Raw genomic sequence first — 14,495 nt, forward strand, 5'->3', positions numbered from 1 at the left:
ACAAAACATGCCCAGAACATCAAATTCAACACCAACATTTACCAAATCACTCTTAAACACAAAGCCCCAGGAAGGATGTTGCACACCCACTACTTCCTCTACCGGGGCCGAGGAGAGCCTTACTGCCTCCACTGGAAAGAGCTGTACAGTCTTGGAGAGGCTGGGCAGCTGTCCTCCCAGGGAGGGCTAACAGCTGTGTCTTCAGAAGACAGCAAGGCGCACTGTGAAGGGGAAGAGGGTGAGATCAAAGGAAGGAGGCGCCCTGGCTGACCTCCGCACAGCCCGGGAGAGGAAGGGTGCTGGCCTGGGCCCCAGACACCGGGAACGGAAACAAGGGAGTCAAGGTTTCAGGAGTCATCATGGGTGGGGAAACAAAGATGTCCCAGGGGACTGGGAGCTTGTTGCAGGAGTCTCTGGGGGTTGGGCATCATCAACAGCTCAGAGAATATTTTAAAAAAAGCAGGTACCCTCAATTTGAAGTGCCCTTGGTCATAGCCAGTCACAAAGCTGGGTCCAGAACCCATGGCTAAGTCTTTTAGTTGAACAGTTAAGTAACATCCACTGAAAAAGGCGAGAGACAGAGTGGCCTACTGCTCCAATAAATCTGTGACAATTTATGTCTTTGCCTTTGATTTAAGTTCTTGGCCATGTTTCCTTCTGAGCTTAGTGTTCCAAGAACTGACCCACAGATACTTCCCAGTGCATCCAAAACTGGCTAAAAACCAAACAGCATGAAAATAAATGACAGGGGTCTCAGTGAATTACTGGTGCACCAGCAAGGGCGTGGCGGTGACCGGCACCAGCCTCCTCCCAAAGAGGGGCACCGTCTGCGGGAGCTTCGAACTAAGAGATGAAACAACGCGGAGGAAGACATGCAGACTCAACTACACAACAGTCAATCAGTGACAATGGAAGAAAGAAAGATTAAAGCATTAACATCTAAACAATATAAAATATCACATTTTTTAAGGAAAGCATAAGGTGCCTAACAGGTAATATACAAAGAAAATAGGAAAGGAAATGCTATATAAAGGAAAATGCTTGTATTTGCTGGTACCCCCCCCAAAAGGCAAATTAAAGCAACCAAAAGTACTATTTTAAAAGGGCTACACTAGTGGTATCATGATAAAAACAAGAGGTGCCTGAATACAATATATTTTCCAAAGAGCACTGAGTAAAATTAGTCCAATAAAGTGATCCAAAAAAGGAGAGAAAAGATTAAAGGGGTCTAAAGTGTTAAGGAAACCTGGCACACCCTGCTCGCAGCTTCCCCCACCCCAGGACTCCCCAAAGGCGTTTGCACGCATGTCCCAGGCTGTGCGTGACCCTGGAAGAAATAAGGTGTGCTCTGGTGGTTTCCCAAACCTGCTTGGCCACAGAAGGCTTCTAGGGCATGACACCCATAATTAATCTGTAGAGTGTGTGGTCTACACCACACACTTGGGAAATACAGAAACAAGGTTATAATCACTGGCTCAGCCTGTGGTGCCTGGATGCAAACCCTGGTTCCATCCTCAGTAGCTAACTCCTCCGTCTGCAAAGTGCAACAGCATCTGCCCTGTGAGGCTGCTGCACACTAGGACACGCACATGGCGCGGTGACCGACCAGCAGCAGTGCTGTGACCGCCACACAGCAGTGCCGGTCAGCAGAGGGCTGTACTGGAGCATGCCCCAAGCAGGGGCAGAGAGCCTTACCACTGTGGCCTGCCATCCTTCATTACGTCTTCCTCCTCTTCGTCGTCGCTGAACTTCAACTTCTCAGAATAGTCCACTTCCTCATGGAGGCCTACAGCAGTAGGTGGGCCAGGAAGAAAAAGAAAAACTGAGAATTTCAACTCTAAGAGTGACAGTGGTCAGGCGTTCTGCTGGCCCAGCTGAGGAGCCAGGCAGACCATCAGCTGTCACCACCAGAACAACGCATAGATGCCTAGAACAACAAATCCATTTCTCTCTCAAAAAAAAAAAAGCCTGACCAGGCAGTGGCACGGTGAATAGAATGTCAGCCTGGGATGCTGAGGATCCAGGTTTGAACCTTGAGGTTGCCAGTTTAAGTGTGGGATCATAGACTTGACCCCATGGTTGCTGGCTTGAAGCCTAAGGTTGCTGGCTTGAGCAAGGGGTCATCCGCTCTATTGTAGCCCCCTGGTCAAAGCACATAAGAAAGCAATCAACAAACAACTAAGGTGCCACAACTATGACTTAATGCTTCTCATCTTTCTCCCTTCCTGTCTCTAAAAAAATAAAAAACAAAGAACAAGAAAAGAAAACTTACATGACCTGAATTTAAGACTTACTATAAAGCTACAGTGTAGTATTGGAATAAAGATGAATAAACAGATCAGTGGAACAAACGAGTCCAGAAATAGACCCACGCTTCCAAGGTCAACTGGTTTTTGGCAAAAGTGCCAAAGCAATACAGTCAGGCCAGGAGGAAAAGAGGGCAGAGGGAAAGGGGATGACAGGATGGGATAAACCTGCAGGGAAGGGGGAGGGGAGGGCGCTGTAGGGAGGGGACAAAGGAGATGTTGAGGGGAATACGGGGGAGGGGAAATGCATTTGGGCAACACTAGAATCTATGTAAACACAATAAATTAAAATCAATTACTTTGGTACATATATACTATGGAATACTACTCAGCCATAAGAAATGATGACATCGGATCATTTACAACAACATGGATGGATCTTGATAACATTATACTGAGTGAAATAAGTAAATCAGAAAAAACTAAGAACTATATGATTCCATATATAGGTGGGACATAAAATGAGACTCAGACCCTGGCCGGTTGGCTCAGTGGTAGAGCGTCAGCCTGGCGTGCGGAAGTCCCGGGTTCGATTCCCGGCCAGGGCACACAGGAGAGGCGCCCATCTGCTTCTCCACCCCTCCCCCTCTCCTTCCTCTCTGTCTCTCTCTTCCCCTCCCGCAGCGAGGCTCCATTGGAGCAAAGATGGCCCGGGCGCTGGGGATGGCTCCTTGGCCTCTGCCCCAGGCGCTAAAGTGGCTCTGGTCGCAACGCCCCAGATGGGCAGAGCATCGCCCCCTGGTGGGCGTGCCGGGTGGATCCCAGTTGGGTGCATGTGGGAGTCTGTCTGGCTGTCTATCCCCATTTCCAGCTTCAGAAAAATACAAAAAAAAAAAGAGAGAGAGACTCAGAGACATGGACAAGAGTGTGGTGGTTACGGGGTAGAGGGGAGGACAGGGAGGAAGTTGGGGGAGGGGAGGGGCACAAGAAAACCAGCTATAAGGTGACAGAAGACAATTGGACTTTGGGTGATGGGAATGCAGTATAATCAAATGTCAAAATAACCTGGAGATGTTTTCTCTGAACATACGTACCCTGATTTATCAATGTCACCCCATTAAAATTAAATATATATATATATATTTTTAAAAATTAAAATCAATTAAAAAATTACAGTCAGGATAGGAAACTCTTACAACAAATGGGTAGGAGCAATGGATATCCTGTGGAAAACAATAAACTTCAACTCCTATCTTACACCGTGCACATCAATTACTTCAACATGGATCATAGACCCAAACACAAAGAGTTCAACCTAGAAAACATAAGGAAATGTCACCGCCATGGTGAGACAAAGACTTCTTTAGACAAGACACAAAGGAAAGAAACACAAATTTATAAACTTCATTAACTCTGACAGGTGGTGGTGCAGTGGATCGAGTACCAACCTGGGACACTTAAGTCCCAGGTTCCAATCCCCGAGGTCGCATCGACATGACCCCGTGGTTGCTGGCTTGAGCAAGGGGTCACTGGCTCAGCTGGAGCACCCCACCCCCGTCAAGGCACATATGAGAAAGCAATCAAACAACTAAAGTCCCGCAACTACGAATGATGCTTTTCATTTCTCTCCTTTTCTGTTTCTCTTTCTCTCGCTCTCCAAAAACAAACAAGAAAACACTATCAAAATTAAAAACTGCTCAACAAAACAGTGCTAGAAAATATAAAGCAGACAATAGAAAAAATATATTTGTGAAATGTCAAGTGACAAAGGACTTGTATCATATCACTCAAAAAGAATAAAAAGAGACCCTGGCCAGTTGGCTCAGCGGTAGAGTGTTGGCCCAGTGTGTGGAGGACCCGGGTTCAATTCCCGGACAGAGCACACAGGAGAAGTGCCCATCTGCTTCGTCACCCCTCCTCCTTCCTGCCTCTCTCCCCCCACCACTCTCTCACTCTTCTCCTCCTCTCCTGCAGCCAGGGCTCCAACTGGAGTGAGTTGACCCCTGGTGCTGAGGATGGCTCCATGGCCTCCACCTCAGGTGCTAAAAAAAATGGCTCTGGTTGCAACAGAGCAAGGGTCCCAAATGGGCAGAGCACTGCCCCCTAGTGGGCTTGCTGGTGGATCCCCATAGCGGTACATGTGGGAGGCTGTCTCTGCCTCCCCTCTTCTCACTAAAAGAAAAAAAAAAGATATACTTGTAGCCAAATAGCACATGAAAATGTGTCCACCATTATTAGTCATCCACAAAATGCAAGTCAGAAGCAATCAAGCACTACACACCCACCAGAATGGCTCAAGTTACAAAGACTAACAGAAAAGTATTGTGTTCGCTTCTGGGGATGTGCAGCAGCACGGCCACCAGGGAGAAGCTCTGGGTGGTCCACTGTGACCCTCATCACACACGGGCCCCTTGACCTAATTCTTCCCCTCCTAGATATTTACTCATGAGAAACGAAAATATTACTCACAATGGGACTTTTGAATGGAAATACAAATGAAAATACACTGACACAATAAAATATAATCCCAGTAAATTAAAAGCAACTGTTTTCTTTCCTTTTTCTCTTAAGTGCCCTGCCCAGGGATCAAACTGGCAACCTCTCTAACCAACCGAACTAACCAGCCAGGGCTAAAAGCAGCTATTGATATGTAACAACAGTAATGAATCTCAAGACCGTGACAGCACAGGAAAAGCTGTGTAACTCCATTCGCCTGAAGTTGTGTAAGAGGCAAAACTACCCTCACCAGCTTCACCGCAAGAGTAGGAGGCCCTGGGCAGTCAGGGGAGGGCTGATGGGAGGGGCGGGGCAATGAGGGGACAGTCCCCGACCTCGCCAGGGCTGTGTGGTTACACAGGTGTATCCTTTGTCAAAACTTTACAATTAAGATGTGTGTTTTTCAATGTAATTAAGATTTACTTGAAAACAAATAATCATAAAAGATAAGCAGACTGGGGGATGGAGAGTAGGTACAATGAAAGAAACAAGAAAGGCAGAAGGGGCCCTGGCTGGTTGGCTCAGTGGTAGAGCATCAGCCTAGCATGTGAAAGTCCCGGGTTCAATTCCAGGTCAGGGCACACAGGAGAAGCGCCCATCTGCTCCTCTACCCCTCCTCCACCCTGTCCCCTCTCTCTTCACCTCCTACAGCCATGGCTCAAATGAGCAAGTTGGCTCCATGCACTGAGGATGGCTCCATGGCCTTGCCCGGTGCTAAAATAGTTCAGTTGCCAAGCAATGGAGCAACGATCCCAGATGGGCAGAACATCAGCCCCAAGGGCACATGAGGGAGTCTGTCTCTCCACCTCCCTGCTTCTCACTTGATTAAAAAATAAACAAATAAAAAGAATGGCAGAAGGGTGGTGCTTGGAAGCTGGGGGTTCATTACAGTATTTTGCTTGGTTTGACTTTTCCATTACAAGGAAGTCTTTAAAAAATGTCAACAGCAAAATCTACCACAGCTCTAAGATCAAGACCAAAGACCAAAAAAAGACCCAAGTGGGTCAGGCAGCAGCCACTGGTACAGGTACCAGCAAGGATCTGGCTGGGGCATCGGTGCTGCTCCCGCACCACGCCGGCATCCCCGCCCACCCGGAGAACCGCACGACCAGTTTTCATCCTTGCAAAGCAGAGGCGCCTCTCTAACCCACCAGGCTCAAGCCCACCGGGAAGCGCAGCCTACCTGCCCAGCCGTCATCGGCATCGGCGTCCAGGTCATCAAGCCCCTTGAGGTTTTCGGCATTGATGATGGTGGGCCGCGGGGCCCGCTCGGCCAGCTGCCGCAGGGGGCGGGGTGGGCGCATCACGCCCAGCCTGTTTTCTTTTCTGGGGAGAGAGGGGGGTTACAGACACGGGGCTCGGGTCAAGTGCACACCTACACAGAAGCAAAACCGAGTAACTCTGAAAAACTAAGTCCTAGATTGCAAAGGTTCATGTCTGCGCTTAATATTGAAGCCATCTCCTTCGGCCCTGGCCGGACAGCGCAGTCGGCTAGTGTTGTCCTAGTACGCCAAGGTTGTGGGTGAGATCCAGGTTGGGCACATCCACAAAGCAACCAATGAGTGTGTAAGTGGAACAACAAATTGATCTTTCTCTCTCTCTCTCTCTCATCAATAAACTTTTAAAAAAATGTAAATTGAAACAAAAGAACCATCTCCTTTGGAAAGAAATACATGATGACCAAATGCGCCGCAGAGAGAAGTCCCGCCTCATCCTGCAGCTCTAGAGCTCAGTGCTAATGCCCAGCAGAGCAGCAGTCGGCACGTGCCAGGACTCTGACCGCCAGACCTTGCTCATAACCCCGTCCCTCAGCCAGGCTGTCCTGCCACTCCACACACCCGAGGCTGAGAGCTGGTTCTCAGGGTGCACTGTGGTCTCCAGGAGACAAAGCACTTTCATTCGCCAGCCTGTCACCTTGATCAGTATCACCACCAGGGCAGTCTCTACACGTGACCACAATGCAGTAGCCTTACCCGTCCTGGCCATTCAGCTGGAACTGTCTAAAAGGAACGCGTGGTTCCAGGCGGAGCTGGGGAAGGGGAAAGGAGCCTCGTTCCACTGTGCCCTGGGCCTCTGATGACTGTGGCGAACACATCTGAAACATAACACCAATGAACAGGATTTTCTGGTAACGACTGAATTCTAAGTTCCACTGCATTAGAATTTGCTCTGGAGAAGGAGAAATGGGGAACGGACACAGGCAAGTCTTGGGATTGCCCATTTGACCCTGCTGCCGTCTCCCCCACTCCTTCCTGCTGTCAGTAACTCTGGGACTGTCTTGGGGAACACCTGTCTCTCCTTTCTCTAAAGACCAAGGCTGAGACACTGCCCACACCTGAGGGGAAGGGAGCCAGAGGCCCTTCAGACCTGAAAAGGGTGAGAGAAAGCGCAAAACCTCCAAGGCTGGGTATGCAGCACGGGACCTCGGGAGGGGGCCTAGGGTGGACAGTCAACCACGTGGAGCAGGTTCTGCTGAACATGAGCAAGCCGACCTCGTGGAAAAAAAGCACTCTGAAGACTTACAAAAGCAGGAAGCATATCATGGTATGTAGGTGGGTGGTACACATTTCCCATGAACTGTGAAGCCCCTTTGCGAGCAGGCTGAGCCGGGCGGAGAGAGGGGTCCTTAGAATCGCTGGTGCATGCCGAGGAGGGGGCTCCGTCTCCCGCACTCGAGTTCCTGCTGCCCAGCTCAGTTGGGGAGGCGCTCAGAGACGTGGCAGAAATTATGTTTCGCCCACCGCCCTCCCTCCAGCTTGTCACATCTGGAAATTGAAAGGGGGCAAAAGGGGAGAGGAAAGAGGAGGGGGGAGGAGGGATTGTATGAGGTTCTGAAGGTCAAGGGACCCCCTCATTCACAAAAAAAAAACCCCAAAAACTAAGAGTCAAGTTGACTGGTCAAGTCTGTCAGAGAAGGTGGGGCAGACACCTGGCCAGTGCTGAGGGAAGTCTGATTGTAGGAGCAATACAAAATGAGGTCCACCAGAAAGAAGGCAGTGTGAACAAGGCACAGTCTCCCTGATGAAAAGAAACCACATCAGCCACACAGCCAACCCCAAAGAAATCAGGCAGGCCGACGGAAACAGCCTTGGGTGATTTCTTCCACAAACACCCTCCAGCCCCAGTAGGGTCAGCACTGTGCTCAGCACTGGACCTGACATTAAAACCAGAGTGAGTTCTGACCCAGTTTCTAACTGGAGCGGTGGCAGCTCTGGCCGGAGAGATCGCCCGTGCCCACCGGGGCCTGCCCGCCCCCGCCCCCAAGGAGACCTCCTGCAGGGCACAGGTGGAAAAGCGACCACCCATCTAACTTCTCACCATGCTTCCACCACCAACCGTAGCAAGATCTGGTGGGATGAGAGGCCCAGGAAAAACTCTATGAGCCAAATGACTACTGTCTGTCAACTTTTGGTTAGGAGTTGAAACATGAAAGGTCCCCCAAGTACATAACACCTGAGAAAAAGAGACCTAGGGACAGGAGCCACAAACTCAGTTCCGCTCTAGCTCTTCAACCCCTTGCATGTGGTCCTGGACAAGCCCTGTTGTGGTCACCCCTCTGGCCACCTGCTTCTTCATCTTCTCAGATGAGGAGATGGAACTTTTATAGTCCTATAAAGCAACTCCTCTTAATGAACCCCAGAAAATTACTCCTCTTAGCCTAAGAAATTTGATTCTGAGTTTGGAGTAGGCCACGGAAAGGCAGCATGGTTTATGCAGAGCTGCTCAGTGACCATCTCATTACAGGGTATCAACTCTGACACTGGGACACCTTGGGGATTAAGTAAGATAAGCAAACAAAAGTCCCTCATATTTTAAGACCTGATCAAGCACCACCGCCCAACTCACACACCCAAAAAACAAGAGCCATTGCAGAATCTCTGGTTAGAACGGATAGAAGATCTCACTGCTAAATGATACCTTAAAACTCCCACCACCCAAGGCCTCTAAGAAATATGCATTACCAGCAAGTACCACTCCACACTCCTGCCCACTCCTTGGCCCGACCCCAGAAGAGAGGCCATGGAGACCAGTGCTGAGCGGGCTATTATTAAAAAAAACAGGGATCCTAAGTTGGCTGGGGATGGGGAGGCTTGGAATTGCACTCTTTAACAAACTCCCCAAGTGATCCTGGCGAGAGTCAGCTAGGCTTGGGAACTGCTGGTTTCGGAAATGAGCTCCTGAACCAGGGAGCATGGAAACTAACTGGCCCATGGCCCATCCGTCCTTGGCGTGACCGCTCCAGGTAACAGAACTAACTATCTAGTGACAGCTGGGAAGGCAAGCAGGCCTGACCCAACCCAGGATGGAAGGAGGGACTTGAAGACAAGCCTCAGGACTAAGTCCAACAGATGCAGAGGTCAGGCATAAGGGTCAATAGCCTGCTTTCCAGGCCAGGAGCTGGCCCCAGGAGTTACAGTTCTTGGGGCAGAAAGGCAAGGAGAAATGCTTTTGTTCCCACGTGTGCCCAGATGGGGGCTGCAGCTCACTTACTCTGAGGGCGGAGGCTTGGTCCGGGCCCATACGACAGATCTAAGACGCCCTTTTCTTTGCCAGCCTTGTCCTGCCCTCCAGCTGCTCTCAGCGTCGGAAATTCCTCGGGAGAGAAGGATAACAGTCGGCTTGAGCCCCTTAAACCTGTCAAGAAAACCAGAAAGACTTATGGAGCCAGTGAGAGCGGCATCAGCAGCTCTCTTCTCAGCAACTCCACACCGACAGCAGTGCTGGCAGGCGTCTGGGGGCAGGGGGCTCATTGCAAATGGGCCGTGCTGGCATCCGTACTGGCAGAGAGCCGCAGTGGGTAAAGCCCCCTGAGGATCCCCAGGTGCTACCCAACGGGACATGGGGTAAGATATCACAGCCGCTCCAGCCCAGGTCCTTCCCAGCTCCTGGAAGAAGACAGTCAGCAAAGGTCCTTCTGGTGGCCTGGGAGTGGACAAGAGCCATCTTTGACAAAATCAGCCCAATGAAGTCAACTTTTTTATGTGTGTGTGTGTGTGACAGAGACAGAGAGAGTCAGACAGAGGGACAGGGAGAGATGAGAAGCATCAATTCTTTGTTGCTACACCTTAGTTGTTCATTGATTGCTTTCTCACATGTGCCTTGATCAGGGGCTACAGCAGAGCGAGTGACCCCTTGCTCAAGCCAGCAACCTTGGGCTCAAGCTGGCAACCTGGGGGGTCTCGAATCTGGGTCCTCTGTGTCCATTCCGACGTTCTAGCCACTGCGCCACCGCCTGGTTAGGCCTCAACTGCTTTGATGTAGATGTGATGACAAGAGGAGGTGCCCCATCAACGGCCTTGGCCCTAGATTTATTGACACCCATGACTACCTCCTCGTTGGCCTGTACCTTGCAGTTTACCATTCCCTACCAAGTTTCTCCTGCCCTGCAAGGCCACACATTTCATTGTTGTAAACCTGGGGACGACTTCTTTGTTTTTTCATGGCCTCCCCAACACTGCACACTTCCTTAGAGAAGCCTGGCCTCACTTCGTTCCTCTCACTCACAGCACGTGGCCCTGGGAAACTGCAGTCGCTTCCGGATGAAAAGAAGCTAACACATAAGTGTATTTAAGGGTCGGAGTGGGAGCCAGTCCATCATCTGGAACACACAGCACATGGCAGCACCACCCAGACTGACAGCAATGCCACACAGCACGGTGCCACCTGTGACGTGCCTTGCTCCTTAGACAGTCAAGCCAAGTTTCCCCCCAGTATTATTCTTGGCACCACTGACTCACGGGCCTGTTACTAGGTCAGATTTTGCCAGAAAGATGTAGGGGGACCAGTGCAGAAGCACGGGCAGCAATCTGTTCAGCATCCCACTCAGTAAAAAGGTCCAGGGTCAGATCAACCTGCCAGGATGATAACTGGATATATGCTTCTCCAGTGATGAACTTGACAGACAGTCTCCAAAAGTCACAAGGGAGCCCCGCTGCTCTGTGAGGGGGGCTTTGACCCACATAGTCGTTTCAGTTTGTTAAGAATTGACAAGATGGGCCCTGGCCGGCTGGCTCAGCGGTAGAGCGTCGAGCGTCGGCCTGGCATGCGGGGGACCCGGGTTCGATTCTCGGCCAGGGCACTACAGGAGAAGCGCCCATTTGCTTCTCCACCTCCCACCCCCTCCTTCCTCTCTGTCTCTCTCTTCCCCTCCCGCAGCCAAGGCTCCATTGGAGCAAAGATGGCCTGGGCGCTGGGGGTGGTTCCTTGGCCTCTGCCCCAGGCGCTAGAGTGGCTCTGGTCGCAGCAGAGCGACGCCCCGGAGGGGCAGAGCATCGCCCCCTGGTGGGCAGAGCATCGCCCCTGGTGGGCGTGCCTGGTGGATCCCGGTCGGGCGCATGCGGGAGTCTGTCTGACTGTCTCTCCCCGTTTCCAGCTTCAGAAAAAAGAAAAAAAAAAAAGAAAAGAAAAAAAAAAGAATTGACAAAATGAAATATGAAAGTTATGCTTTAGAAATATGGTAGTTTATTTGAAGTAAAAACAAACAGTAAATGGCCTGACCTGTGGTGGCACAGTGGATAAAGTGTCCACCTGGGATGCTGAGGTAACCAGTTCGAAACCCCAGGCTTGCCGGTCAAGGCTCATACAAGAGGCAACTGCTCTTGTATGAGCTGATGCTTCTTGCTCCCTCCCCCACACCTCTCTCTCTAAAATCAATAAATAAAATCTCAAAAAAACCACAACAGCAAATGCCCAGTACTTCTATCTGCCTCACCAGTAATGAAGGTACTATTATAAGTATGAATTTAAACGTATCCTCCACAGATAAAAGAATAAAGGGCAGAACTCAAATCTCAAACAAAGCAGTATCACAGCTAAGGCTTCAATGCTCCATAATGTTCACCCACCAACCCCTCGTACCATTCGTCCTCTGCTGTGAGAAACTGAGGCAGTAAAATCAGGCTTCTAAGGTCTCAGATCAAGCTGTTGGTGGTGTGGCTGGCACCAGACCCATGTGCCATGAGCCTCTGGCCTCTGCCCCAAACACACAACCAGGCCTCTGGTCTTTTCAGGTGACACAGATCAATCAACCACCTTTCACATGAAGCGAGTACATCAACTCAGAAAACGTCCTCCTGAAAATGTTTGTTGGCCCTGGCCGGTTTGCCCAATGGACAGAGCGTCAGCCCAACGTGCGGACATCCTAAGCCTGAGTTCGATCCCCAGTCAGGGGACACAACAGAAGCAACCAACTGCTTCTCTCCCCTCCCTCTCCCCGTTTTCTCTCTCTTCCTCTCCCACAACCAGTGGCTCAACTGGCTTGAGCATTGGCCCTGGCACTGAGGGTAGCTTGGCTGATTCAACCATCAGCCCCAGACAGGAGTTGCTGGGTGGATCCCAGTCAGGGTACATGTAGGAGTCTGTTTTATTCTCTCCCCTCCTCTCACTAAAAAAAAAAAAAAAGAAAGAAAATGTTTGTGGGTAACACACCCTTAAATCCCCAGAGCCCTGATGGCATTGTGGACTTGTGACCCCAGCACAGGCAGGGTCCCGAAAGCCAGACCTCACCTCGGCCGCTTATGGGCCCAGCACGTGTCTGTTCTCTCCTCTAGGGACACAGGGCTCAGCCAGGCCCAGATGAGTCCTCACACATTTACAGAGCATTTTACTGTGTTTTAGAACTGTTTTCTAAATCTTTTTTTAGAAGATTTTATATATTGATTTTAGAAAGAGGAGAGAGAAAGAAAGCGAGAGATCTACAAACCCAGTAGAAGCAAATGCCACCACTCACACCTCCCTGTGGCCCCAGGAGGCAGAGGGATGCGTGTTGGCAACACCACTGAGCTGGTATTAATTGCATCAGCAGCACAGCCAGATGCCAGAGAGCCGGGCTGGCCACCCAGATCCCCTGCACACTCCTCAGGAGGCAGGCCTGAGCCCTCACACTCAATGGGGTCCAAGAGCAGACACACTTTCCGAATCAGCGCTTCCTCCCCTGGGGCAAAGGCACGGGGCCCACAGAGCAGTAACTCTCAGGTGAGAGACTCCACAGAGCACCCAGACCCAACTGGAGCAGCCCAGAAAAGGTATGCGTCCCTACTGCCCGCCCACCCAATGCCCGCCACACTTACCACCTTCGTGTCCTACTGGCTTTCCATTCAGCTGTGCCCATGACTTTGGTCCACCTGGCACTGAATTTGTATTCTGAAAATAGGAAGAGAATGAGAAGAGACCAGCCCATCAGCCTGCTGTCCACTGCCGAGTCAGGGTGGGTGCCCAGGCCCGCCCTTGGGTGCCATCACTATACTGACAGGTCCACTAGCGCCGGCTGAGCGGTACCAGCCACAGGAGCTTCCCGGGCGGCGCCCCACTTGGTGCAGCAGCCCAGGTGTCAGGCACTGGCCGGCCACGTCACTGCTGAGGAGCAGGAGGAAGGGGAGTGCCCAGCTCGGAGGCACACAGCAAGTCACACAGCAGAGCCGGGACTCAGACCCACACTGCCCTTCACGCTGTGGTCTGGAGCACTGCTGGCTACACCTCCTGTCCACACACAGCTACTCTGTCTTACTACAGAGACAGAGAACAAACCTCGATTCCAGCACGTCTCAACATCTGTGTGTGGCTGCTAACAGAACATCCACAGGGAACGCCAGTGTCTGAGCCTTGGCTGGAGGGCTGCTGCGCCCTTTCCATAGCGTGTGCCCTTCTGTAAGGCACAGCCCCCCGGACAGGCCTTCCTCCTCCACTACCAGATGTGCTCGGCTCACCCCCAGTCCTACCTGACAAACCTTGGCTGAAACAAAAGCTCACTGTGGGCTAGGCCCTATGCTAGCCACACCCTGCCTAACCAACCTTCCCCACCCTGGAAATGCTCTAATCACAGCCCTGAGCTCAGGAAGGAGCAACCTGACTTGGACACTCAGCTAGAGAGGCAGGACCAGGACCTGTCCCCATTCTGCCTGTGTCCAAAGCCCTTTTGGGTCCCCAACTACTGAGACACTCAACTGAATGGCCTTCCCTTTGCCACAGAAGGTGAAGCTTCATAATCAAGAGCTGGTGCCGCAGTTCCATTGCTTCCTGGACCAGGTACTAGCTTCAATAATCACCTTCTCCCATGAACCCCTCCTTCCCGGTCCACCCCTCGGGACGTCTCTCCTTTTGTGCAGAGCTGAGCAGGGCAAACCATCTACTCACTTATCGAAAGTTGTTCTGGATGCCTGACATGGTGGCCCAGAGTGCCCACAGGTCTCCCCCACAAGACAACACAAGGGGGCCATGCAGCTGGGGTTGGACAGTCCCATAAGGAGGGGCTCACCTCCAGATTTAGCAGGAAGCAGAGAGGCACAGGGCCAACTCACAGCCTCCCACTTGGAGTCTGTAGCATAGAGATAACACCCTGCCCTCACCCACCAAAGGCACTAAACTGGAACAGAAGACCTACAGGGCCATGGAGGGGTTACTACTACTGCTGGCGAACTTCACACTGAGAGCAGAACTCCTGTGTAACCGCCAAGGGGAGGCTTTAGAACCCGGGAGTCTCTTTTTACCACCTCTGCATATGACAGAGAACCAGGGAACAGCCGAAAAGAGCTGAGCCCTGGGAGGGGTCTGTGCTACTCCAGGACAGGGCTGAGACAGTTCCCTACCTAACTTCTCTCAGCAGCTGCCCAAGCCCCCACCCAGACCTCCAGTGGTGGGGTGCAGGCACAAGTATGCTCAACAGGCTCTGAAGTTGAGTCTGCTGTCCAGCCAGGGCTGAGAAACTACAGCTCCACAATCTCAGTTGCAAATTCTGAGAAAGAGAGGAACTTAATT

At 51.3% G+C, this 14,495-nt stretch overlaps 1 protein-coding gene across 6 annotated transcripts in view; it reads right to left on the reverse strand.

The window, feature by feature from the left end:
- Positions 1–14,495, reverse strand: part of PRRC2B (proline rich coiled-coil 2B) — a 99,203-nt gene that overhangs the window by 35,064 nt on the left and 49,644 nt on the right. For all 6 annotated transcript variants that reach the window (XM_066366869.1, XM_066366872.1, XM_066366870.1 and 3 more), the window contains exons 5-10: positions 12,812–12,884; positions 9,234–9,377; positions 7,266–7,507; positions 6,716–6,837; positions 5,926–6,068; positions 1,696–1,786 (exon numbers count right to left, since the gene is read on the reverse strand). In XM_066366869.1, coding sequence (XP_066222966.1) covers positions 1,696–1,786; positions 5,926–6,068; positions 6,716–6,837; positions 7,266–7,507; positions 9,234–9,377; positions 12,812–12,884 — 815 coding nt within the window. The remainder of the gene's footprint in view (positions 1–1,695; positions 1,787–5,925; positions 6,069–6,715; positions 6,838–7,265; positions 7,508–9,233; positions 9,378–12,811; positions 12,885–14,495) is intronic.

Source organism: Saccopteryx leptura, chromosome 2 (genome assembly GCF_036850995.1).
Source record: "Saccopteryx leptura isolate mSacLep1 chromosome 2, mSacLep1_pri_phased_curated, whole genome shotgun sequence".
NCBI lineage: Eukaryota > Metazoa > Chordata > Mammalia > Chiroptera > Emballonuridae > Saccopteryx > Saccopteryx leptura.